Source organism: Ursus maritimus, unplaced genomic scaffold (assembly GCF_017311325.1).
Source record: "Ursus maritimus isolate PB19 unplaced genomic scaffold, ASM1731132v1 scaffold_22, whole genome shotgun sequence".
NCBI classification, from domain to species: domain Eukaryota; kingdom Metazoa; phylum Chordata; class Mammalia; order Carnivora; family Ursidae; genus Ursus; species Ursus maritimus.
This window is the reverse complement of record NW_024424675.1, coordinates 30,710,540-30,737,743: the sequence shown is the minus strand read 5'-3', so window position 1 is coordinate 30,737,743 and position 27,204 is coordinate 30,710,540. Positions and strand designations below refer to the sequence as shown.

Genomic DNA, 27,204 nt, shown 5'->3' with positions numbered 1-27,204 from the left:
TGACCCTGGCTGTTTTATTCTTTATTTAATTTTCTTTCTCTTGGTTGTTTTCCCCCTTTTTTCAGTGCCCCTTATTAAAATTTTCCTTTGGACGCCTTGTTATTTAAACTTCATTTCTGAAGTGCTTTTGACTTTTTTCTTATTTTCCTGAGTTCAATCAACTCTCTCTTTTTGTGCTTTTTTTAGACATTTCAGTTTGTAATCTTTGCATTCCTAATTCAGAGTTGTTTGAGGAAATTTAATTCAATTTGGAGTGTTGGTTATATTTTTCTTCTGGTGTGCAATTATTTTTGAGGGGGTGGATTTTCATCACTTAAGATGTTTTGATTTTTATTTTCCATTTTCTTCATATACTAGTTGTATCTGGCTCCTTTTTTTTAATGTTAAAGATTTTATGTATTTATTTGACAGAGAGAGACATCCAGAGAGAGAGGGAACACAAGCAGGGGGAGTGGGAGAGGAAGAAGCAGGCTCCCAGCAGAAGAGCCTGATGCGGGGCTCGATCCTATAACGCTGGGATCACGCCCCAAGCCGAAGGCAGACGCTTAACGACTAAGCCACCCAGGCGCCCCCTGGCTCCTTTCTTTTTATTCATATTGTAGATTTAAGGTGGCTTACAATATTTCTAGTTTAAAAACACAGTATTCTGATAGAGTAGCGAAGTACTTTTTTTAATGGGTAACTAGGTTTTGTGTGTGTTGGGGGATGGGTGGTCATCTGTTCTAAGACTCGTTGTTGCTTCTGTTGTTCTCTTTTGATTTGTGGGATCTTAAAATTCCCCCTGCCTTTTTTCCTTTCCCTCATCCAGTCTCCCAAGGGCACTTTCCCCTCTTTTTACGTTTTTTTCCCCCATAAGTGATGCCTATTTAAGGTTGCCCCTTGAATTATTGTGCCTTCAAGTCCTTTCCATCTATTCATTGTCTTAATCTACCAGCATTTTCACACATTTTCAGATTTTTCCTGCATACGAACTTGGCCTTGCTAGTGATCATTTTATTTATTTATTTTTATTATGCTCAGTTAGCCAGCATATAGTGATCATTTTAGATCAATCTTACACCCTGTGCTAGCTTACCGCTCTTCTCAGATTTCAAGTTGCTTTTCTGTATGGCCCTTGCTGTCCACAAAAGCTTTTGCTGAAAACCTTAGAAATATTTCATTCAGTTGTGATGCTTATTTTGTTTTTTTTTTTTTTTTTTTTTTTTTTAAGATTTTATTTATTTATGTGACAGACAGACAGCCAGCGAGAGAGGGAACACAGCAGGGGGAGTGGAAGAGGAAGAAGCAGGCTCACAGCGGAGGAGCCCGATGTGGGACTCGATCCCGGAACGCCGGGATCACGCCCTGAGCCGAAGGCAGACGCTTTAACGACTGCGCTACCCAGGCGCCCCGCTTATTTTGTTTTTAACAGGGATTATGAAGTTTCGAAGATCCTCTGTATTTTAATTATGCTAAGGTTGTGTGCTTTGTGGATTTTTAGAAGAGAGTCCAGGAGAATTAGGGTGCAGGGAGGCCAGACTGAGGACCCAGTAGTTGTCCATAGCAGAAGCCAATACAGATTCATAAGCATGGGATGGGGTGAGGTGGTGGGAGGTCTCTAAGGTCAGGCAGAGCCAAAATATGCCTTCCTAGGTTGGTGGAGGTTGAAATAGGATCTCTGCAGATACCGTCTTGGCCACCACCATCTCTAGGCTTGACTACGCCACCATACTCTTCCTACTGACTAGTTTCTCCTATACCATAAGTCTGTTCTCTATATTAACAGTCTCTACATTTTAAAAAATGTAAATCTGAAAACTTTATTGTTCCTGCTCATAACTCTTTGATTGCTTCCTGTTGTTCTTAAAATATAGACCAAAACTCTACAGTCTAAAAAGCTCTACCAGGCTTCTGTTTCTAGCTTCATATCATATCATTCTCCAGGCATTTCATTATGATGTAACCTTCCAGACTCCTTTACACCTTCAGTTATACCATGCATTTTCTCATCTTGGGGTCTTTGCATACCTGTTCCTGAGTCCAGGACATGCTTTTGCGATACTTCATATATCTACCACCTACTGATCTTCTAGATCACAGTTAAATGATCTTTGCTCAAGGCAATATATCATCTTCCTTCCTATCCACACCTCATGTCATCTTCTTACACATACGTAGCACCTAGTACTTCCTCCTATTGTTTAGTGCAACTTGTTATTGGATACTTATTTGTGAGACTGGGTATCTAATGTTTATCACAAATATTGGAAAATAATGTGTATGTGTTCCATGAGGACATGGACCATATCTGTTTTGCCCGTGCTATAATACCAATACCCAGCATAATGCCTGGCACATAGTGATCACTCAGTAATCATCAATATAATTAATAGTGACCATATCAATAAATATCTGTTGCTTGGTTGACCAAATGAATAAAGGGTTAAGTGGGCTTTTGGAGCTGCAGCCAAGACTTAGAGGAATATTAAGGGAGAAGCCAAAGCAACTCAGCAAACTAGACTATGGCATCAGGGCTAACTAACTCCCATCATATTTACTAAGGTGGCTGTCTTAGAGAAGAGAAAGGCATGAGTTGGGGTAACTGGGGAAGTTATTTGAAAACTGGGGTGAGGGCTAATTCTCCATCCTATTACACAGGGCGTAGTCTACAACATTCTACATAGTCTACAAAGTTCTACATAGTCTAATGGGTCAGTAGAATAAGAATTATATGCACTACCCAGGTACCTAGGGCTTCTTGGTCAGGGTGGCAGTACAACTTAACCTAAGCCCATCTGGATAGTAAGTAGCAACTACTGAAATACTTGATGCCTTGGACGCTATGTTGTAAGTCTCTGAATTACAGAGACATCCTATAATTTCAGTAGGTAGCGATGGATATATGGATGGATGGATGGATGGACGGATGGATGAGTTAGACTTGATCTAGTCTTGAAATGGAGACCATGAGTAGTTAAGTAGGTAAAGACATATGACATTCTGAGAAATAAGGTAGATGATAGCTTTTATTATTATTATTATTATTTTTATTTATAATAATATTTTTTATTATATTATGTTAGTCACCATACAGTACATCCCTGGTTTTTGATGTAAAGTTCAATGATTCATTAGTTGTATATTATTATTATTTTTAAGTAAGCTATGTGTTGTGGGGTGGGGTGTGGTGATATGGAGTGGTGTCAAGAGAACAGAGTACTGAAAGAGCAGGAGTACTGCCAGTAGCTGAAACCAGACTCTGCATTTTGAGAACTTGAAGCAACCTTAGAATACCCTGCCCATTCTACCAAATTGGCCTTCTCCATCCCTTTCTCTGTTATTTGATTGATGGGGAAATTGAGCCATAGAGAGTGGTAGTGACTTGCTCGATATTGCCCAGCACTGGCAGAGCTTGAGTAGAAGAAGATCTCAACAGAATCATAATAGTTAGGGCATTATATTCTGACCCAACATGGCACACACCTGTGTCCAGATTCACAAATCTGGAGTGGGAAGTGAGATATGAGTAAAGTTAAGATGATGGGGAAATGAAATTATATTGTACTGTCCCAGAATATATTACAGACCTAGAAGTAGGATGTAATTAATGGAGATAGAACAGAAAATATACCAAATGTTTCTCCTTTACCAAAAGCTTTATATAATCTTGGCACAAAGAAAGTACTCATTTCCTGTTTATGTAACTGATTGGGGACTTTGGGTATACGTGCACTGGCCAGACTTCTCATATGTTGGGATGCAGAATATCTAGCACCTTTCTGACTTGTTTGCTAACAGTTTAGTCATGCAGAAGGTCAAGAGAGTGACTTAGGACTTTATTATTTTGTATCTAATTCTAACCAACAAAGACAAATTGGTTATGGAATTAAAGGTGTCAGGAACTTGGGAGAAAGCGGCCATGTCAACATCACGTTTGTGAGAGCCAGGGAGAGTTAAGCATAATGAGACATTCACTCCAGATTATAGAAAACAGCTTTTAATAGATGTGGGGTGGAGGAGGTAGTGTCAGAAATGGCTCACATTCATGCATGCAATTGTGGAAGGGAAGATGATTCTCAGAATTAGAAAGTTCTTACAAATGACCCAATGAGGGACAGAAGGCAATAGAATAAACCATTGCAGCTACCCAGATTCCCTTTAACGTAACACATTTTAAACAGAACATTCCTGGGTCACCTGGGTGGCATAGTCATTTGGGCATCTGACTCTTGCTTTCGGCTCAGGTCTGATCACAGGGTTGTCTCTCTCCTTCTGCCTCTCTCCCCCGCTCTCTCTCTGAACAAATAAATTAAATCTTAAAAGAAAGAAAGGCAGATTAGTGTTCACCACTGCAGGGATGAAGTGACCCAGAGAGTGCATGAAGGTACTTCTGAAGTGCTGGCAATGTTTTGGTGTTTTCATCTGGGGTGCTGGTCATAGGTGGGTGTTTACTTTGTGAAAAATTTGGCAAACTGTAGTTGAGCTTAGTATACTTGTTTCTATATATGTTGCAGTTCAAATGAACCATGTAACAGTTCTTACAATTTAATATATTTCCTTCACAAATTATTTTTAAATGCTTACCTTTGCACGTTAGTTGTTGTAAAATCATACTTTGCTTTATTCATTTAACATTTTCTTATGTGTACTATTCCATGTTATTATGTGGCCCTCACAATAATTTTTTGTTAGCTTCTTAATATTCCACCATGTGGATAGACCACAACTTTCTTTAGCATGCCTGTAGGGTTAGACAGGTATGTTGCTCTTCCCTTTCATTTTTATATAAAGAACACTGGAACCAATATCTTTAAGTATAAGCCTTCTTCTGCATTTCAGATTATTCCCTGAGAATAGATCCTTGTTTTTAAAGATTTATTTATTCATTAGAGAGAGAGAACATGCATGCACGTGCATGCGAGCAGGGAGGGGCAGAGGGAGAGAGGGAGAATCCCAAGCAGACTCCCCACTGAGCATGGAGCCTGATGTGGGGCTTGATCCCACAATGCATGAGATCATGACCTGAGCCAAAACCAGAAGTCAGATGCTTAACCACTGAGTCACCGAGGCATCCTAAGAATAGATTCTTGGATGTGAAAAAATTAGATCGACTCTCTTTGAAGTCTAGGTACATATTTGCAAATTACCCCCAGCAGTGAAAGCCTCATCACACTCTTGCCCATTGCTATACGTAATAATCTTGCATGTAATTGGCAAGTTTCCTAATACAGTTCTTGCAAAATCCTTTTTTGTTGTATTAATATAAAGTTGTCAATCCTTCTGACCATCCCTAGTGGCACAGCTCCACTCGCCGTAGTTTCTCAGTGATGTTTGTTGTGGTGCTGCACAGCTGGCCGCGTGCAGACCACCTTCGGTCCTCAGGAGTTCATACTCTCTGTAACCATCTCAGCCTTCAGCTCCCTGACCCTTTAAGCCAGAGAACAGAAATGGAAGCCAACAGGAGTTGGACATCTGCTCTTTCTCCAAACATGAAAACAAATTATTGGGCTCACTTTTATCATCGTTTTCAACTTTTACCTCATTTGTGGCTGAAGCTTCTTTCACATCACATTTAGAAAGTTCTACTTTATTTTTATATATTTTTTATTCATAATTTTTCCTTCTTTCTGTCTTCTGGATATCCTCTTTAAAAACCATTTTCCGGGGCGCCTGGGTAGCGCAGTCGTTAAAGCGTCTGCCTTCGGCTCAGGGCGTGATCCTGGCGATCCGGGATCGAGTCCCACATCAGGCTCTTCCGCTATGAGCCTGCTTCTTCCTCTCCCACTCCCCCTGCTGTGTTCCCTCTCTCGCTGGCTGTCTCTCTGTCACATAAATAAATAAAATCTTAAAAAAATAAAAATAAAAACCATTTTCCTTGAAATATAGCATGCTTGAAATATCCTTGGAACACCTCAAATGAATACTTCATGTATTTGAATCATAATGTGTGGTATTCTTTTAACATTTCTGCATTTTCAGGTGTTTAATAAAGTAATTGTTTATTTTTTTTTTTAAAAAAAGAGTGCTTTCAGCATTAGAAAAAATAAAGGAAGGGAAGCACTTGTCCCAAAGAACAAGTCATGTCAACCCAACCTTCTTTCTTTAAGAGAGTTCTTAGACTGATAGAGTGGGGAAATGCAGCAGACAGAATCTGAGTATCTGAAGTGAGTCTGACCCTATTCTCAAGCTATCTTGGTGGGAAATAGGCAGTTGAGGAAATGAGTAGTTAGATAACCAGCCAAAAATTCTGATGAGCAATGAATGCCAACCGGAAGGCGGATTCTAGTACATGTCACAAAGCTTTATCAATGGCATTTTCCAGGTTACCACTTATGTTAATGATCAGGATAAAATTATAGAAAAAAAAATAGGTTCAAAAACTTATATATGGTGGAGAATATGGTAACAGGCTGTAGCAATCAGATCAAAGAAGAAATAAGTCAATAGGGGAAGTCAGTATATGACTCTGTACTTGGATTCCAGAAATACAACTACATTTATGTATGTAGAAGCAGACTATATATATATATTTTTTTTTTGATGGGGGGATGGTTGGCGGCACATTCATTGTGATAAGTGAAAACCTGAAATGTTGGCTATGTTAACAGAAGCCCAGTATAACTAAGGAAAATAGAAAATAGTGATAATCTAGGTAATCATATATTGCCAAGACCGCATGTAGACTGCTGCGTCCTATTCTAGTCCCTTCTTAGTAAGAGGGACAAACTGTAGGATGTCCCAGGATGAGTAGCAGTATTGGTTCAGAGGACTTGAACTCTTATCATCTGAGGAATTGTTGAAGAACCTTAATGGACATGAGAACCATCTTTCAATATTCAGACATCTTTTGTACACAAGGGCAGACTTTCTGTGGTGTAAGGAATAGAATCAAGACCACCAGGAGTCACACGTGAAGTGAGTTTCTAGCATTCAGAGGTACGCCTAGAGAAAATAGACTCTGCTGTAGACATTACCATTTCTTCTCTACTTCTGGGTACATGGAGGACTCCATTTCCCCACCTCACTTAAATTTGGCATGGCCATATGACTGGTTCTAGTCAGTGAAACTTGAGTCAAGTAAGTGTAGCTTCTGATACAAAGCATTTGATTGTGAGTGCCCAACTCAAGTACTCTTTTGTCCTGCCTCAGTGAACAGTGAAGCCTTGTGTTAAAATGGAGGTAGACATGAACAGACATTTCTCCAAAGAAGACATACAAATGGCTAACAGACACATGAAAAAATGCTCAACATCACTCAGCATCAGCAAAATACAGATCAAAACCACAATGAGATACCACCTCACACCAGTCAGAATGGCTAAAATTAACAACTCAGGAAATAACAGATGTTGGTGATCATGCGGAGAAAGAGGAGCCCTCTTACACTGTTGGTGGGAATGCAAGCTGCTGTAGCCACTCTGGAAAACAGTATGGAGGTTCCTCAAAAAGTTAAAAATAGAACTACCCTATAGCCCATCAATTACACTAGTAGGTATTTATCCAAAGGATACAAAAATTCAGATTCAAAGGGATACATGCACCCCAATGTTTATAGCAGCAATATCCACAATAGCCAAACTATGGGAAGAGTCCAGATGTCCATCAACAGATGAATGGATAAAGAAGATATGGTGTGTGTGTGTGTGTGTGTGCGCATGTATGTGTGTATATATATATATATATACACACACATATACATACAATGGACTATGGACTGTTACTTAGCCATCAGAAAGAATGAAATCTTGCCATTTGCAACAATGTGGATGGAACTAGAGGGTATTATGTTAAGTGAAATAAGTCAGTCAGAGAAAGACAAATCCATATGGTTTCACGCATGTGGAATTTAACAAACACAACAGATGAACAGAGGGGACAGAAAGGAGAAATAAAATCAGATAAAAACCATAAGAGTCTCTTAACTATAGGAAACAAGCTGAGGGTGGCTGGAAGGGAAATGGGTGGAGGAAAGGGGTAATTGGGTGATGGGCATTAAGGAGGGCACTTGATGTAATGAACACTGGGTGTTTATGCAACAATGAATCACTAAATTCTATCCCTGAAACTAAGAATACACTATATGTTACCTAAATTGAATTTAAGTAAAAAAATTTTAATTTAAAATTTAAAAATTAAAAAATAGAGGTACCGGCTTGGTCTCTGAGTGGGTACAGTGTTTACAGTATCTCCCAAACACCACTACTACCCCCACTTCAGATCCAGTCGTGCACCTACATTGGACATGTTAGTTTGAGTGGGAAATACATCTTTACTGTTTTTAGCCACTGAAGTTCATGGGTTTTATACTTCTGCTTATCCCTGATGCCATATGGTGATTTATTAGAAGAAATAAATTTTTAGTCATTCAGATGACCAGAAATATATTTCTCATGTGTATTCGGTCTTTGTCCATGATTTCTGGCTCACAGCTTCCTAAACCCTTGGAATTTCCTAAGCATCAATGGCCATAAAGCTGTCTTTTGTTATGTTAATGAGGGTGACTTTTGGACCCCACCAAAGGAGGAAGCTGGTTGCCAGGAAGATCAACTTCTTTTTTTTTCTTAATTTTTTTTAAATTATATTATGTTAGTCACCATACAGTACATCCCTGGTTCCTGATGTAAAGTTCGATAATTCATTAGTTGCATATAACACCCAGTGCACCATGCAATCCGTGCCCTCCTTACTACCCATCACCAGCCTATCCCGTTCCCCCATCCCCCTCTCCTCTGAAGCCCTCTGTTTCCCAGAGTCCATAGTCTCTCATGCTTCATTCCCCCTTCTGATTACCCCCCATTTCTTTGTTCCTTTCTTCCCCTACCGATCTTCCTAGTTCTTATGTTCCATAGATGAGAGAAATCATATGATAATTGTCTTTCTCTGCTTGACTTATTTCACTTAGCATTATCTCCTCCAGTGCCGTCCATGTTGCAGCAAATGTTGAGAAATCGTTCTTTCTGCTAGCTGAGTAATATTCCATTGTATATATGGACCACAACTAATCCAGTCATCTGTTGAAGACATCTCGGTTCCTTCCACAATTTAGCTATTGTGGACAATGCTGCTATGAACATTGGGGTGCATATGGCCCTTCTCTTCCTACGTCTGTATCTTTGGGTAATACCAGTAGTGCAATGGCTGGGTCATAGGGTAGCTCAATTTTTAACTTTTTAAGGGACCTCCACACTGTTTCCAGAGTGGCTGCACCAACTTGCATTCCCACCAACAATGTAGGAGGGATCCCCTTTCTCCACATCCTCTCCAGCAATTGTTGTTTCTTGCCTTGTCAATTTTTGCCATTCTAACTGGCGTAAGGTGGTATCTTAGTGTGGTTTTGATTTGAATTTCCCTGATGGCTAATGATTTTGAACACTTTTTCATGTGTCTGTTAGCCATTTGTATGTCATCATTGGAAAAGTGTCTGTTCATATCTTCTGCCCATTTTATGATGTTTATTTGTTTCTCATGTATTGAGTTTGAGAAGTTCTTTGTAGATCTTGGATACCAGTCTTTTATCTGTAGCATCATTTGCAGATATCTTTTCCCATTCCGTGGGCTGCCTCTTAGTTTTTTTGACTGTTTCCTTGGCTGTGCAGAAGCTTTTTATCTTGATGAAGTCCCACAAGTTCATTTTATCTTTTGTTTCTCTTGCCTTTGGAGATGTGTCATGAAAAAGGTTGCTTTGGCCAATGTCGTAGAGGAGGATCTACTTCTGATTAGAGTTGGAACGTTCAGTCCCATAGTCCCACAGTCCCACCCTACTCCCAGCCTATTGGACCTCTGGGGAGAGGTGAGGGGCTAGATGTTGAATCCAGTAGCCAATGACTTAGTCAATAATGACCATGCAGTGAAACCTCCATAAAAATCCAGAAGGACTGGGTTTAGAGAGATTCTGGGTAGGTGGCCACATGGAGACTAGGGAGAGTAGCACTTCTGGAAAAGGCAAGGAGGTTCTGTTCCCCTCCCCACATACCTCACCCTATGCATCTCTTCTATCTGGCTGTTCCTGAGTTACATCCTTTTACAATAAACTGGTGATCTACTAACACATTTCTTTGAGTTCTGTGAGCTGCTCTAGCAAATTAATCGAACCTAAGGAGGAGGTCATTGGAACCTCCAATCTGTAGCTGGTAGGTCAGAAGCACAGGTAGCAGCCTGAGCTTGTACCTGGCATCTGAAGTGGGGGGTACAGGACAGTCTTGTAGAACTGAACCCTTTACCTGTGGAATCTGATGCCATCTCCAGGTAGACAGTGTCAGAAGTGAGTTGAGTTCTCAGATACCCTGCTGGTGTCTGAGGATTGCTTGGTGTTGTAGAAAGGGAAGAACCTCCCCCCACACAGCAGAATTTGGTCCAGGAACCCTCAAACACCTGACTAACACAAATGCCTTCAAGTTGCAGTGATTTCTTATGAATGAGCAGTAGCAAGACACACATTTGATTCTGGAGACTCATACGCTTGCATTCTTTGCCTTTTCTTTTCATTGCTCCTCTACATTTAGATTGTTGCTGGAGGTATAGCTTAGTCAACTGGAATTTTCAACTGGTTCTAGGGCCTGTTGGGAGATGATCCCAAAAAAGCAAGCTGAAATGATTCTCTTTATAAGCACACTCTTCTGTAACTCAACTGCATGTCCAGTAACATCACAAGTTTATGGATTTTGTCCACTTGGGGAACAGCCAACAATAATTAGATAGTTTACCCAGCAAAGATTCAATTGTCACACAAGCACACACACACAATGTTATCCATGAAAACTGTGAGGTTCACCAAAGATCTGAGGACCAAAGTGACTTTTTGAACATGAACTTTGCAGTTTGATTCTTACATGTTCCTATTGACTGAGCTGTTGCCAAGTGTCTGTTTCAGTCTGTGCTGATAGATGCATTATTTATTTATAGTTTCCTGACAATGGTCCTGGTGCCATCTACTAACTCATTCCGTAGTGTACCCACTTAGTGCCATTGTTAAAGTTGACCTGTGCTAGGCAATAGCAGTATCTGATATGTTTATAGGTGGTTCTGTCTGGGGAGGAAGCTTATGAGGTAATGGGAGCCAGGAAGTGAAAGGAACCAAGTATGTACTTAACCTGAAAAGAAATGAAATAGATTAAAAGGTAATTCCAATGAGGGAAGAGATGGAAAGGACAAATTTAAAAGTATAATTAAAAATACATATGTATACTTTTTCTTTATATAGCAAATCAAACCTGCAACTAATTAACTGGAACCTCACTTTTGTTGTTCACAGGAGACCAAAATCAACTGCGTTCGCCTGGCTACAAAAGGTATGTTGGCATGTCTTTGTCTGTCTTCAGCTCTTTAAGTGTTTGTCCTTCTAGCCACACGGGGATAGTTGAGCCAACAATTACTAAAAATAAAAAAGAATTGTTATTTTCATTGGAGTCATTTGCATCTAGGTACTAATATATACCTGTAGTATATATTAATAACACAGTCCCTAAAGCATAGTAAGAGCTCAAGACATATTTGTTGAGATGAATGCATGGATGGATGGATGGATGGACGGACGGATGAATGGATGAATGGACTGGTACATTAATTAGAGTGGTGAATATAAATTTACTCAAATATTCTTCTGCTATATGTTTTCATTAAATTTTGGTCTGTGTTTATGTGGGTATTTTTTAAGTATGTCTATCAAACCTATCTTCTGAGTTTTGTACTTCTTTCAACGGGGTTTGGCTTTCACAAATAAGGTGATAGTGTTGGTGCCTTTAATGATGAGAAAACAAACACTGCATTGTTATGCAGTTGGCATTTTCAATACTTATCCCAAAAACCAAGGCAGCATTGTTCAGGCTCATCACTTTTTGTTTTCCTAATTATAATTGAATCACCTGGCCCTTTCAATTGGTACATGTTTCTGTTTATTACTCTTTAAAAAAAATCAATGAATGGTTTGTTATCATTTAACCTATTACAAGGTTGAATGGCTAGAAATCAGGTTTATCTTTTTGTTATAAAATGGATATTTTTAACAGCCATTCTCTCCATATAAACACACCAAAATTGGACAATTCTGCTGTTCCCTGCATTTAATGACAGCCCATATAGTTACATAGGATGCTTCCTCAGAGATAACAATTATAAATATAAATAGACATATAATCATAGGTATAAACCATGAACAAAGATGATGACCCCAGTGTGTCTATACATATGTGAATATATACACGCATGCATACTCATTCAGAGGAAAATGCACACTTGTGTGGGGGAAGAGGAAGAGATGAGGGAGTGGAGAGAGAGAGAGAGAGAAGGAGGAAAATATGGTTATTTGACAAAATATGCATGAAGACCTATCACTCGTGACTTTCCTAACTTTGAAGAAAACCAGCTCAATGTGTAGGCAGAAGAGGGAAGACGATACAGTAGGGACAAGACGGAAGCAGTAAGGACTCACCATGATAAGAACTCACTCTGATTTCACATAAGTCATGAGAGGCCGGCGTGTCCCTCACTTGTTCGCTCTCAGGAACTCAGGCTACTGGGCAGAAAGAGATAAAATACTCTTTGTGAGGCAAGGAGAATTGATGGCCTGCAAACAAAAGTGGCACAAATCACAGGCCTTGGCAGACCTTCCCACTGAAGAAAACGGATAATCCGGAAGGAAGAACATCATCAGTAGGACGGCACTAGAGCTCCAGACCTCAGGCAGGACAGCTGAGCGTCTGCAGTGTCCCGCTTGAAGGGGCAGCCAGGCGAGGGAAGGAGACTTACAGGGAGACCTCCCTCACCCACTGTGATGGTGCCGTATGGCTCCCTTCCAACTTTTGACCTCTCGACTAGGAAGGGGTTGATGTGATGGCTCTGCCCTCCATGGGCATGTGGGATTCTAGGGACAGCCTCTGGTACACAAGCTCCCCCCAAAGGGTAGTCGGTTAGATCTTATTTTCTAAACTGAGAATCAGGAACACGTGGTTGGATGGGCAATAGGTACATATGGGGACTTTTTGAGAGAATAATTAAAACTCTACTCCCCTGGCAATTTCAGAACCTGTCACCATGGACATCGAGGTCCACCATGCCATACTTCTCCAGAGCTGCGTTGCTCCTCTGCAGGAGAACTGCAGTGGTTTTTAAAGAGCTAGAGCAGAAAGCTTGTACCTCTTTGTAGTGTAAGGATTTCTCCTTCTGTTTGACCTTTAGGACACTGTCTTCCTTAGTGGAGTGTGTGCTCATATAGCATGTGGGTGTGTGAAGGACGTGGGAGGACAGGTGAATCAGTGTGGATGCCCAGCTAGCTGGCCAGGTGCTAGCTGGGCAGGAAGGAGTCAGAGGTAGATTCCAAGGATTGACACCCTCACTTTCCAGGCACACAAGGACCGTCACTTCAGCCCAGAGAGACAGGTGCACCTGGAATGGGACAGAGAGCTGGACAATGCAGAATGCTAGTCTCGCAGAGTCCAGGGAGTTAGCCCTCTCAGCACCACCTCAGATAAGAGGATACTTGTTGAAAAAAAGCAAAGAAAAAGCAAAGAAAAGGAGACCTGTATTTGGTTAGTGTCTTCTCTGTGCCTTGAGTTAGCCTGGGAACATCCAGGGTTGATTAAAGGAAAAACTTCTCTAAATCTGTGCACTGTTCATGAAGACTCTGTATCAAGGATCTAAGCCAGGAAGCCATATTTGATCCATCTCTTTCCTGAATTAAATTTCCCACTTTGTGAGTTTACCAAAAACACTTTTCATTTTAACAGAGGAAAATAAGACTGGGAATCCCACAGGCACTGGTGGTAGATGAAGTGCCAGTGGCATATTCCACTGGCCATCCAGCTCCCTCCAAGCACTTCCACCTCCCTGTCAACCCTTGGGGGGCTGCCAATGGGCATCCAGCCTCTGGAGTGTGATCACATGTGCAAGCTTGAGGCCTCTGCTCTGGTGAAGCAACTGGCTGGTGTTTTGTCCCTGACCCTGGCGATTCCAGATGGTGTCTGTAGTCAACTGTGTAAGTCCCACAGAACTGGAGGGTTCACAGGAAGAACATAACAGTCCCCAGCAATCAGGCAGGGTCGTTCTGCACTGACCCCAAGTGCAGCACCTCTTCTGCTAGATTCCACACCTGGATCCAGCATGGGGCTCTAACCCTTGTCTGTCTTTAATATCCCTGTTAGTCACCCAAACTAATGTAGTGCTGCCCAGTTTGGAGGGTTGCAAAGCAAGGGACCTGGATTCATTTTCTGTGGCTGCTGTACCAAAGTACCACGAGCTGAGTGATTTAACAACAAAATTTCTTGTTTCACAGTTCTGGAGTCTAGAAGCCCAAGGTCAAGGTTGTCAGTAGGGCTTCTTCATAGTCCTTTGAGGACTATGAGGGAAGGATCTGATTCACGCCTCTCTCCTAGCTGCTGGCAATCTTTGATGTTCCTTGGTTTTCATCTTCACATGGCATTCTCCCTGTGGGCATCTTGTGTCCAAGTTTCCCCATTTTTATAGGGACACTGGTACTGTTAGGTTAGAGCCCACCGTACTCTAGTTTAACCTCATCCTAAGTTAACGAATTACATTCACAAACCCTATATTTTGAGACATTCTGATTATAGGGTTTGTAGATGTTACATTCTGAGACCCTGGGAGTTGAGATTTCAACATACGAATTGGGGGATGGACACGCAGTTCAACCCATAGCAAGACCCATGCAGTTAGGGGTAGCGTCCATGTGGTTTCCAGTGGAGCCTCTGACTATTCTTTATTCATGGTATAATCCCAATAGCTTTTAAGGGTGTACAAGAAGCAGGAACAAGCCCTGTCAGAGGGGGCCCTAGTGGTGAGCTGAGGTCCAAATGTGGCTGCTGTTCCCGTGGGAAGCTGAGTGAGGCTGCTTTGGGCAGAGGATCTGCAGGTTCTGTAGAAGGAGCCCTGGACAGAGGATAAACACAGTGGGCCATCTGCGCACACCCGATGGCTGGGTCTGTGATAGCAGGGCCCCACTCAGACCCCACATGATGGTGAAGTATCAGGTCCCGATCCAGTCATGTTTCTGGGCTCTGAGCAGGGCCCACCTCCTCAGGTAGGCACCGGCACTGCTGATTGAAAGGATCTCTCATGAGGAGCTCCTTGGTCTTAACTACTAATTTCCCCATGACATTTTGCCATGGCAGGAAGTTCCCAGCACATCACTGGCGCTTGAAAGATGCTTGCTGAAATGAGTAAATGCATTTGAAGCCAGCATCTCACTGTAGCAAGGGTCAGAGACCTTGAAAGTCTCACTTCATCCTCCTGAAACTCAGAGGCACCATATTTAAAGTTATGCCCATCTATTCATTTATAGAACATTTTTTGACATACCTACTGCCAGTGGTTTGATGATAAACCTGCTCTTTGTAAAAGAAAATCTCTTATTTATAGTCTTTGTTGATCTCCAGGATATAAATATCCCCACCATGTTCAATCAAGTTACCAATGGTTTAACAACTGGCTTGCAAAAAAGTCAAGAAAGTTTAACAATTAGCTCTAGCAAGCTGGTACAAGCCAGCTCCAGCACACGAAGACCTCTACCATCCAGTTTGTTAGAGGATCAGATGATACAATATGCGTACAAGTGTGTACTGCAAAGTGTTTTGGAGAAAATTATTGTCAATGAATGTTATTTCCTTTGTACAGTCAGCTCACTCAGCATCTGTGAGCTGGACACCTTGAAAGGAACTACGGTTTTGTGGTGAATCAGCAGACATGGTTCCTGTCTTCAAGGAGCTCACAGTCTGGTGTGGAAAAAGACCTTACATAAATGATTTTAATAGTGGAGTTACAATTGTGATCAGTGCTTCCAAAGAGAAGTGAAATGTACTGAATGGGGGCTAAAGTATCAGTGGTGCCCAGAGGCTCAGGCAGTAATGGCAGATATGTTCCTGGGCCATCATCTGGGGCTCTGCTTCCCTAGGACTGATAGAGTATAGGAGACTTTGTGTCTTCCTGTCCATCATTACCCCTTCTCACCTAACACTGGGAATTGTATAGAACAAGGACCAAGGGTAGGATTTCGGAGGCCAGCTGACTGAGCACCTCAGACTGTGAGAAGAGCCACATCCCTGGCCCAAAGCCCCTGTAAAGGGTCAAGTCGTCTGCATTTAGAGAGAATTTTGCGGATAGATTCACATATCACCAGAGGGCACTATTTATTTACAGAACCACAAATTAAAGGCACAGCTAAGGGACTGTGGGGTGGGAGTTTGGTATTTGCTAGTAAAGGGGATAATTCTAGGTTAGAACAAGCTCACCTCAGAAGTCTTGAAGGCAGTCTTCTGCACAAATGGGGGACTTGTTGGCACTGTCCCAGATTCACGTTTGTTTTTACCTTGTTCCTCAGCCAGGGGTTGCCTGTGATTAACTTTGGCTGGAGATTTAAAAGAATCAGAGTGTGAGTTCAACCAGAAGTGGGGAAGTTAAGCTTATCATTGAGCAGATAAAGGCAAATGGGAGCTCTCTTAAGACACATTCCCTAGAAGCAGAGCCTGAGGCAGGGATTTGGGTGCATGTAAGGTATTAAGCAAGGGCTCTTAGAAGAAATCTGTAAATGAAGGAGGGAAGTGGGATAGGTAATGAGAAAATGCTAAGCAAAAATCTATTCTCAGATAAATTGAAGCCTAGGCCAGATACCGCTGGAGTATAAACTTCTCCAAAGTGGTTCTGCCTTGACCAAGAATACCAGAATTTTTGCCTCTTCCCCTATAACGATTAGTATTTAGTACTCCCCTCTTCCCTTCCCCTTTCTTCCTCTCCTCCATCTCTCAGGTGGCTCCAGGGGAAATGGCAATCCTGAGTCCTACAGACGTGTCTAGAGAAAGTCACAGGTATAAGCCCTTAGTTTCAACACTCACAGCAGCTGGGGGATGGTACACCAACTTGAAAAGGGGAGAGTAGCACCAGTGGCATCTACCACAGTGCTCTTCTTATACAGAGGATGTGTTTCATCACCAAGTTTAGGGATAGCAAAAAGATCATGGAATTGCCTCAAATTCAAGAGCTGCAAGAAAATTGTAAAAGCCCTCTACTTGGCACAGTGTACTCTGGGATTTTGTTCAGAGCCATAGGGAGAAAACTTCAGCTGCTGGGTAAACAAACATTAAATTTTGGTTTAGAAACAGAGAACTATTGGGGCGCCTGAGTGGCACAGCGGTTAAGCGTCTGCCTTCGGCTCAGGGCGTGATCCCGGCGTTATGGGATCGAGCCCCACATCAGGCTCCTCCGCTATGAGCCTGCTTCTTCCTCTCCCACTCCCCCTGCTTGTGTTCCCTCTCTCGCTGGCTGTCTCTATCTCTGTCGAATAAAATAAAATAAAATCTTAAAAAAAAAAAAAAGAAACAGAGAACTATTATTCGTTCTTTGAAGGGAGGACAGTACAAAGATTACTTAACAATGAGGTTTCGTTTGTGTAGTTAAAACAGAAAATGTAAGACAGGGCAAGTAAGGGGGAGGTGCACTTAGACTCATTAAATAATGTTTACCTTACATTTGGAAGAGGAGGGATGGGCCCAATTTAGGAATCAGGTTGAAGATGTAAGCTGAATCTGCTCAGAGGTGACCTTTGGGAAAATGGAGCACGTAGAAGTTTGGGGTGGGATACTTAGACTTCCAAGGTGCTGAAGCTCAAGGAGGAGGGGGAAACAGCGTTTCCTGTGGAAGGTGATTATCCGATGTGGTGGAAGATGCCCCTGCTCCAGGCTGCATCTGCCGAAGGAGGCACCCGACATCTCAGGTCATGCCTTTCTGACTCAGAGCAGGCCAAGGGGGAAATGGTTTCTGATCCAGAGGCTGGGTTCTAGACCCATACTAGTCCGTTTCTCTTCCAGAAACTGATGTCCAGTCCCACTTGCTGTGACAGGGACCTCACTTCTGTCCTAAGGAGTTCCTTCTACCATGGGACACTTCCTTTGGAGGGAGCTTCAACATCATGAGTCCATATTTGGTTCCCGATTATTTCTGCCAAGGAGTCTTTGAGGCCCCATAGCTCCTGTCTGGGTTTTCTCCTTCCAGAAAATAAAATTTGCTTTCTTTCACTTTGTCCGCCTGCCCTGGTTAGGGTCAAGCAGCTTCTTGCTTGTCTGCCCTCTCCCTGTCGGAATCTCTCTGGCCACCAGCAGGCAGCAGCACTCCCATCTCTGGCACCAGCCATCAAGGGAGCACAGCTGGCTCTGCAGACTCCCGCTGGGTGCGCCCGAGTGGCAGTTAGAAAAATCAGCTTTGATTTGATTTGCAAACTGAGCCTAGTCATTGAGACAAAATAAATCCGGAAACCCATAAAGCCATTTGCAGAGTTGCTTTGCAGAAGACAGCCACAGTTTTAATCTAGTAAACACTCTCTAACGATCCCATTAAAACCACCCCCTCAGAGTAGGTGCTGAAAGCTGAACTCCAGAATAATGAAGCATGAGATAAGGGGCCAGTGTCACCAGTAGTTCCATGCTGCCCTGTGGTTGTGATGGACTAAAACCATTGTCCCAACAGCAATAGGCAAGAGGCGTGGGCAATGGTCTTTTGTAAACGTGGCTTCTTTTCATAACGGCTAAGCCTGAGGTAGACCATTTCATCCAGCATTTTCTCTTTTCTCTTCATAATGGATTCTCACCCCTGCAGAGACTGGCAGGACAATAAATACCCATTCTCCAGTGAGATGCTCTCATTTTGCAGATGCTAAGACTGGAGCCAAGAAGGGGAATGATGTGTCGGCGGATTCCTTAGCCATAAGAATAACATGTCACAGGTGGTGTGAGAAGCCAAGCACAATGTAGGAATTGTCTGCTGTCAGATAGGAAATGCCCACTGCCTGTCGTCCCCTCTTTTGATCCAATTCTATATGGAAGATTCTGTCTTATATGAAGCTTCTTTGAGACGTTGCATGGAGTAATGGGGAATTAGAGTCACCTGGATTCAAATCCCATGTCCAAAACTTAACTGTTTGACCTTGGATAAATCAACCCCCTGTGAGTCTCTCACTCCCCTTTTAGGTCAGAGGTCATCAATTCTTTCTCCCAGTTATTTGAGATAATGCACATAAAAGGTCAAGAATATAACAGATGATAAACATCTTGAGCTTCCCTCCTTCCTTCTTCTGAACCTTCTCTGATAGGAGACTTAGAGACCCAAGCCTCTTGCTGCTGTTCTCTAAGGAAGAAAAGGCAAAGCCTGAACTCTAGTAATTTCTCGTACAGTTCCACAAATCACATATTTATCAAATGAACTCAGACTAGATCCAAAGTGCAGAAGCAGAGGCACAGGAATGATGCTGGCCTCAGCTCTTAGTATTTAACCTTTTCAACTATAGGCTGTTATGTTTAGATGAGATTATGCATAGCAATCATATTTTTGTTGACTGAGTGTAGCATTTTGCTCATGCACCTGCTAGCCTTTGACTGTAGCACTTTTTCTTTTCTCATCATCTACCCAGCAATTTCAGGAGGGACTCAGAACCAGAGGATGCCCAAATCTAGCTATGGTAGCTGGAGTCGAGACCCCAAGGAAGGATTACTTTATGAGAAGTAGACTATAGTGAATCAGTTTATTGGAAAACTCTTGGCTATTGTTTAGTCCTTAGAAATCCTACCAGACTTTAAGAGGGGAAACTCCTAAAGTCATCCTAAAGATGACATTCAAATATCCAACCCATTAATATTTTTCTTGCTATAAGCACTGGTACATCTCCTTAGTTGTCTTCTATCCTTCTCCTATCCCTACTCTCTAGACCATTCAAACTGCCCCCCCGCCAACACACATACACACCTTTTCCACACCCTACTCAGGAAGACAAAGCTGGTTCAATGGAGTCCAGGAACACCAAAACCACAGCTAACACTTGTCCTTCAAGCATGTCCCTGGAAGTCTCAATTCATCTGTGTGAACTAGAAATGAGAAACTATTTACCCGAAACCTGAGACACCAGAGTTGACCTTAGCTCGATTCCGATGCTCCCAATCAGCTGCATCTTACAAAGGGAATAAGAGGCCTTTTAAAATCATGAGTCAAAGAAAGGGGAAGATCTGGGTAGGCTGAAGACAAGGGCTAGAAATAGAAGAAAGCTCCACTACAGCTTTCTCTGATGGGGTTTCAATGTAGTGTTGAAGGAGGGAGTGGTGAAGGGGCTTAGCAAAAATTAACCATCTACTGGGTACCAGTCACAGGGCTGTGTATGCTGACATGAGTTTACAATGTATTACACACTAAATAAATAGTGGTCATTCTTATTACCCTTTCTTAAGAAATGAAGCAGTAGAAGCCCAGAAGGGTTGAATAAAGACCTCAAGGATCCACAGAATTGTAGCTGAGCTCTAACTCCAAAGCTCATGGCATTCCCATGGCACCATTTTGAACCTTGTCAGTGATGTAGACTGGGTGAGATTCTATGAGCCACTGTCAGAGTCTCCTGTCTCCTATTTGTTAAACCCTCCCCATGAATCTTTTCCAGTAATAGTTGATAGTAGAATCTTCAGGGTGTGATGGGTCTTTTGTCTCTCTTCGGCAGTGTCCGGGCCAAGTCCTAGAATCTACAGGAGACCCGGTGCCACAAAGAGCCCTCAGCCTTCTATGTTACTATAATATATTGAAGCTAAGAAACCAGGAAGTTAGTTTGTCTTCAAGGTTATCTGCTCCAGTGTCATCTTTAGCCCATCAGCATCCGTCTCTACTCAGCATTCTTTGCTTTAGAAGGGAGTAAAAGTCAGAAAGGAAGTCTGAGGCACTCAGCATTCTGACCTCCTCCTTCCTTGCATGGTCTTACTATTTTCATTAACTAATTGATTAATTTTCATATACATATATATGGACATAGGGTAGAAATATGGAGAGAGTGGAGTCATGAATCCTCTAATAGAAAAGCTGTATGATGGGGGAACCAGGTGATAGAAGAGAAGAAAAGGGACTACTACCTTTCTTCTGTTGGATTAGGCAGGATAGGAAAGGCTTTGCTGCAACAGCAAATGAATACCCAAATATCAGTAGCTTAATACCAGAAAAGTTTCTTCATTGTTATGCCATCTAGAATACATGTGGCCTCAAAAGACCCCACAGCAGGGAAGGAGAAAATATGGGGGTAGTAACCTGGATCTTGAATACCTTACTTAGAAATGACTTGTGTCACTTCCACTTACATGGTGTTGATAAGACTTGGATTCTTCTGTGTGCCTAAGAAGGAGAGACAGGCTAGGCACCAGGAAACAGTAGCCATCTCTACACCCTTTGTGTCCTGCTGAGACCCATGATCCATCACTTATCTTCTGCTGTTCCACCCACTAGAAAACCTCTTCCCATCCTGACACCTGTCCAGCGATACCTCTGTTTCTACGCCTCACAGCTGAGCACTCCTGCTTAGCAGAGTTATAGCCCTAGTTTGGAAAGGTGGGAAGACTCCTCTGAGCCTATCAACCAGGCTTCAACTGTTTTTCCTTTATTCCTTAAAAGAACTTCATGAGGTATTTATTATTATTCCCATTTTATAGTAGAGAAATTGAAACACAGAAATGTAATTTTCCAAGTCACACAGCTAGTAGGTAAATACTAAACCAGAATTTCATTTATTCATTTAGTTCTCAATAAACATATATTGAGTGCAACTTACTATTGATTGTGGCCTCTCGTCCCAGAGAGGTTAAGAACTTTGTCTTCGGATTTGGACAGTCTTTGATTCTAGGCTAGAAAAGGCACTTAACTGCTCTGTGTCTTGGTTTCCCCATCTGTAAAATAGTGACAATAACACCACTTACTTCACGGGGCTAATGTAAGAATTTAATGGGCCAATGCATATAAAGTGCTTCGTGCAATGCTGAGCTTATAATAAGCACTTCACAAATAGCTAGTGGGAGAACAACAAACAGATAAATTATATCAATACAGCATGATTAAGTGCTGTGATGAAGGTAAATTCAGGATGCTGTGGGAGCAGAGAAGAGAAACATGAATCAGTTTATGGTGTGCCTTCTCAGATATGTGGTTACTGAGATAAGTTTTAAAAGAGTGACAGTTATCATATTGAACAAGGCTGGAGAGTAAAGCAGGGAGGTCTTCTGAGTTGAGGAAGTAGCATATGCAGATCGTTGGAGGCAAGAAAGCATGGCACTGAACTTGAATGGGTCAAAGCAAAGGGATAGATGCCAATGTGACCAGAGGCCAGGAGTGATCAGAAGTGGGGCTGAAGTGGTGAGCAAGGCCAGGACACCAAAGACTCTGTATAACCCCATAACGCGTGTATGAACATGGTCCTGAGACCGTGGGAGCCCTTGGAGGTGCTTAAGCAGACTGCCTTAGAAGATGGATCAGAGAAGGGGTTCTGGGGCACAGATGAGGCAAGATCATGGCGGAGAACAAGTAGGAAGCCACTGAAATAGGCCAGGTGGGAACACTGGAGTTATGTCCTCTCTCAAGTCTTCTGTTTTTTTTTCTGACATGCTAGCCGTGTCCTGCCTACCTCCAAGGGTGGGGAAAAAGTAATAAAAGTAGCCACTTAGAATAGGGGTTGGCAAACTGTTCTATAAAGGGCCAGATAGTAAACATTTTCAGTTTTGCAGGCCATGTGGTCTCTGTCACACCTACTCAACTTTGTCATGGTAGCACAGAAAGCAGCCATAGATAAGAAATACAAAATGTTCCGTGTTCCAATAAAACTTTATTTATGGACACTGAAATATGAATTTTATATAATCATGTGTCATAAAATATTACTCTTTTTGGTTTTATTTCCCACAACTGATGACCCATTAAATTCTACCCCTGAAACTACTAATATTCTATATGTTAACTAAATTGAATTTAAATAAAAAATTTAAGAATAATAAATGAAAATTAAAAAAAATAAAATAGCACTCCATTTTAAAATGTAAAAACCATTCCTAGCTCATGGCCACTCAGGAACAGTGAGAACCCGGATTTGACCCACAAGCCACAGTTCACTGACCTCTGACTTAGCACGTGCTTTGAAAATGGTGAAGCTCCCCATACTGTTAAGGGAGGAATTTTTTTTTTTTTTTTTTTTTTTTTTTTTTTTTTTTAGCGTTAAGGGAGGAATCTTATGATGACAGTTGACTGGCAGTTATATTTTATAGTATTTCATGCTCTTGCTCAAGCTTGCTATTTGTGTGATTCTTTGAAATTATGTACTTCCTGTTTATCAGTTGGTCTGGAACGTCCTACCTCTCTCTCCATTTTGCATAAGAGCTTTATACAGTTTTGTTGATGAATCACTAGAGGAACATGCAGGCTTTCATCAAGCATAAGACACCTTCCTGCCTTTTATATAATTTTCTTTACAGAGACAAGTAGTCGGTTTCAAAGGGCCAGGAGCATTAGTCATGCAAACCAGGGTTTGAATACTGCCTCTGCCAGTTACTAGTTCTGTGACCTAGAGCAAGTTATATCAGTGCTCTGATTCATTTCTTCACTCATTCATTCATTTATTCAGCAAATATTCACAGAGTCCCTACTATGTGCCAGTTACGAGACAAGGTCACAGGAGCGCTTAGTAAATGAAACGTGGTGACTGCCTTCAAGGAGCTTACAGATTCCAGTAAAAAGCAGCCGCTGCTAACAGGGCAGGGTTATCGCTGTGAGAAAGGAAGCCTAGGGTGTTATGGGAAGACAGAGCAAGGCATCTGCCCCACATATGTTGAGACACCAAAGACTCCCAAGAAAGGAGTTCCAGACTGATTCCTGAAGGATGAGCAATTGCCAGTCAGGTAGAGGGGTAGGAAGGGAGTGTATTCCACACAAGGTGACGAGCCTGGGTAAGGCCTACAGACAAGAACGTAGGGCGCTATTGATCACAGAGAGGATTTCATTGCCCTTGGGACAGAGTGTGTGGAGGGACAGGCAAGGATCTCATCACTGGGGGTCTGGGAGCTGGGGGAGGGCCTCTGAGGTTTCCCTTACCGATGCCTTTCAGCTGTAGGGTGGAGGGTACATTGAAAGGGGGCAAGACCAGAGGCAGGAAGACCACAAGGAGGCTGGCATTTTAAACAATCCCAAGTGTAGCGCGAGGGCGGCTTGAACCAGGTGAAAACGAGATTGGAGAGAAGGGAGAGGCTTCGAGAGCTTTCCTGGGGAAGAATTACTGAGGCATGCAGAGTGATTAGAAGTGGGAGGTCAGTAAAAAGGAGAGGCAAAGGATGACTCCCAGATTGCTAGACTGAGCCGCTATGTGGGTGGGGCCACCATTTACTAAGAGAGCAGCGACTGGGAGAGATGAGGCGGAGTGGAAAGATGATGGGGGTTCATTTATAATAATATTGACCTTTCCGGGTTGCTCTAAGTCTTAGAAACATTGTACATGAGGTACCTGGCAGAGTACCCGGTATATCGTGGGTGCTTGATAAATGCTGACTCTTATTCTTGTTTCATTTTAAAAAATCTATTTCAGGCCTTGTTTTGTTAGATCAAGATGTTCTTTTGCTGGGTAGCGTGAGCTCTTCAGAGCCACAAGAACTGTAGTTTTGCTCACCGCGCCGCACGTTTTCATGTGTGTTTCTTTCTCTCCTTCTCTTCTGCATGCTGCCTGGGGACTGGCTTCCTTGTGGTCAGCACCAATGGGCAGCGCCCAGGTGACCCCGGGGACTCCACTCTGCCTCCTCACCACAGGTGACCACCAGAGCCCTGGGCGGGTGGGAAGGGATTGAGAGTGACCCACGCTCAGGGCTTCCTCCAGGCCAGGTGCACCAGAGAGGAACTGGCAATCCCTCCATGCCACCCACCCATCCACCCATTTACTCTTCCAGCCACCCACCCATTCACCCACCTACCCATTCACTTATCCACCCATCTCTCCATGCCTCCCTTCATGCATGCATCTATCCACGCATTCATTCTACTGATGCTTACAGAGTACCTACTATGTGCCAGGCATTGTTCTAGGCATTGAGGGATACAATGATGAGGAAAAGAAGACATGTTCCTATGGCTTTCTGGGAAGGGAAAGAGCCACACTAATCAATGTGCAATTGTAACCATGAGGGGGCTACAAAGGAGAGGTGTGTGGTGCTCAAGATGAACACACACATACCTGGAGCTAAGAGTGTGTGTCCCCGGGAAGTGACAACTGAGCTGTGGTCTGAGGTTGGGGAAGAAGTGGACCTACTATGTCTGTACTCAGGAAGCGAGTGGATCTGGCTATGATCCCAGGCCTTCCCTGTGTCCTGGACAAGCCCTTTAAATGTGATGCCCCCTCCCCCCATGTGTTAAGCAGGAATCATAACAGCTGCCTCTAAGGGGGCACCATTTGCTTCTAGAATCTGCACGTGCAGAGTCTTCTGGAATTGTGTTCCAAGACCATACAAGATATGAGTGTGCAAGGGCTGGTGTGGGAGTGTCCAGTCTAGACTAGGTATCTGAAAGAGATAACCAGCCCCTTTCCTCAACCATGCTGTGGTTCGATCGTATTTCCCATGAGCATCTGCCACTCTTCGAAGACTGGGATGCAGAGCCCAGCTTTGTCCGAGGCTGACGCCCGTGGCAGGCCCTACAGATGAAAGAGATCCCTCTGACCTAAAGATGCTACTTCAGGGGCCCTTTGTTGTCAGTGGAAGTCCTTGGTAATTTCCGGTCATTACCACTCAGAGTTGTTGTTCAGACTGTGGCCTCCTCGCTACTAGTCCTGACAGGACGGTTTGTCCTGGTGGGAGAGCGGGTGTGGCCGGCAGGGATAGGAGTCTGGCCATCCAGTACCTCATGGTCCACGTCTGTCCACCCCCTTCCCCAAAGTCAGAAATATCCCTGCTAATGAATATCTTCGGCTGGGTTCTATAGAAACGGAGCCTGCGATAGGGATTCCTGCACAAATGACTCACTGAGGAGTGTTCTCAGAAGAAAGTAAGTCAGGGAGGCAGGATAGGGCAGGATGTGGAGGCCTGTGGCAGCCTGAGCCCACAGGGGCCTCTGGAGGGTGGGAGTTGCTCTCACCTTGGAGCCAAGGGGCCAGCAGTTGTGCCCTGGTATCGGCCGGCCACTGGCTGTGGGCGGCCATGTGAGTGCACAGGCTGCTGGAGAGGCCACTCGCCTTTGCCTTATGGCCCTTCTGCCGGGAAGGAAGTATCTGTGGGCCTTTAGCAGTCAGCACCCGTAGCAGCTGGACGTTCGGTGCGCCAGCCTGGGAAAGGAGACGTGGGCAGAGCCTCAGCAGCATTCACTGTGGCCCAGTTTTCCCTGCCACCAACCCCTATGGCTCAGTGTGTCGCTGCCAACACCCCAGCAATGTCATCTTAGCCACTCCCTACCTCTATGACCTTAAGCAAGCTGCATAGCCTTTTGTCACCTGCAAATCTAATTGTCACACTTCAGAGTCCTGTGACAGATCACGATTAGGTGACTCTAGAGACTGCCCTGCTCAACAGCTGCACATAGTAGGCCTTCAGGAAATGTCAGTCCCCTGCCATCCCCCGCCATAGGCCCACCAGCCTTACCCTCACCCCCAGGGAGGCGGGGAGTTGCTCGCGGATGCATGGTCACGGTGAGGGGAAAGGGACTGTGCCCACACCCACTCTCCAGAGGCACCCCGCATCCCCGGAGACTGTGTGGGTGCTCCATTTCCGCTGGACCATTGTTCTCTGGCATCTAGTCAAGTTGAGCCATCTGATAATGTTTTCTTTAAACAGAGCCAGTTCCATATCGGGCACATTTGTTCTTACCTCTTGCCTCTGAGGTGTCTGAATGTTCCTCCTCTGACAGGTTTATTTCATCGTGTTCCATTTGTTTCTCGGCCCCATTTGATGGGTGAGGTGGCTGCGAGTGTTTCTCTTTGAGCAGAATGTCCCTTTCAGTGGGTGTTTTTGTTCATGCTCATTCCCTGGTAGCAAGGAGGGCTGGTGGAAATAATAACTGCCGGCTCTGAGCGACGGTGAGATTAGACTAGAAGCTCGGGCAGCCTCTTTTTGGATCGGCACCAGCTCGGAGAACCGCGGAACCACATCGTGTAGCAGGAGAGGCTGGCCGTGGGAGCGTTGGCTGTGTTCTGCTCTCAGCCCTGCCACCTTCTGGCCTGGTGATTCTGGGCAAGTGCTTTCTCTTCTCTGGGCTTCCTTCTCTTCTGGAGAAGTGGGGACCGTGGCACCCCTGGCCATAGTTAATCGTGAGAACTGAGTATGGTAACAGCCTTAACCTCTTTGCTCAGCTAATGCCAGCCAGCTCTGCAGGTTCCTGACTTCCTGGCTGTGCTCTGGGGCAGGGTTCCTCAACCTCGGCACGAGGGACATTTGGGGATGGACGAGTGTCTGTCGTGGGGAGCTGTCCTGTGCC

The 27,204-nt window shown here is 43.5% G+C and overlaps 1 protein-coding gene across 2 annotated transcripts in view; it reads left to right on the top strand.

Moving 5' to 3' along the window:
• Positions 1-27,204, top strand: part of PTPRT (protein tyrosine phosphatase receptor type T) — a 1,014,747-nt gene that overhangs the window by 808,144 nt on the left and 179,399 nt on the right. Inside the window, exons 13-14 of one of the 2 annotated variants that reach the window (XM_040638322.1) lie at positions 11,231-11,267; positions 24,499-24,555. In XM_040638322.1, the coding sequence (XP_040494256.1) occupies positions 11,231-11,267; positions 24,499-24,555 (94 nt within the window). The remainder of the gene's footprint in view (positions 1-11,230; positions 11,268-24,498; positions 24,556-27,204) is intronic. The other variant, XM_040638323.1, reaches the window with a different exon arrangement.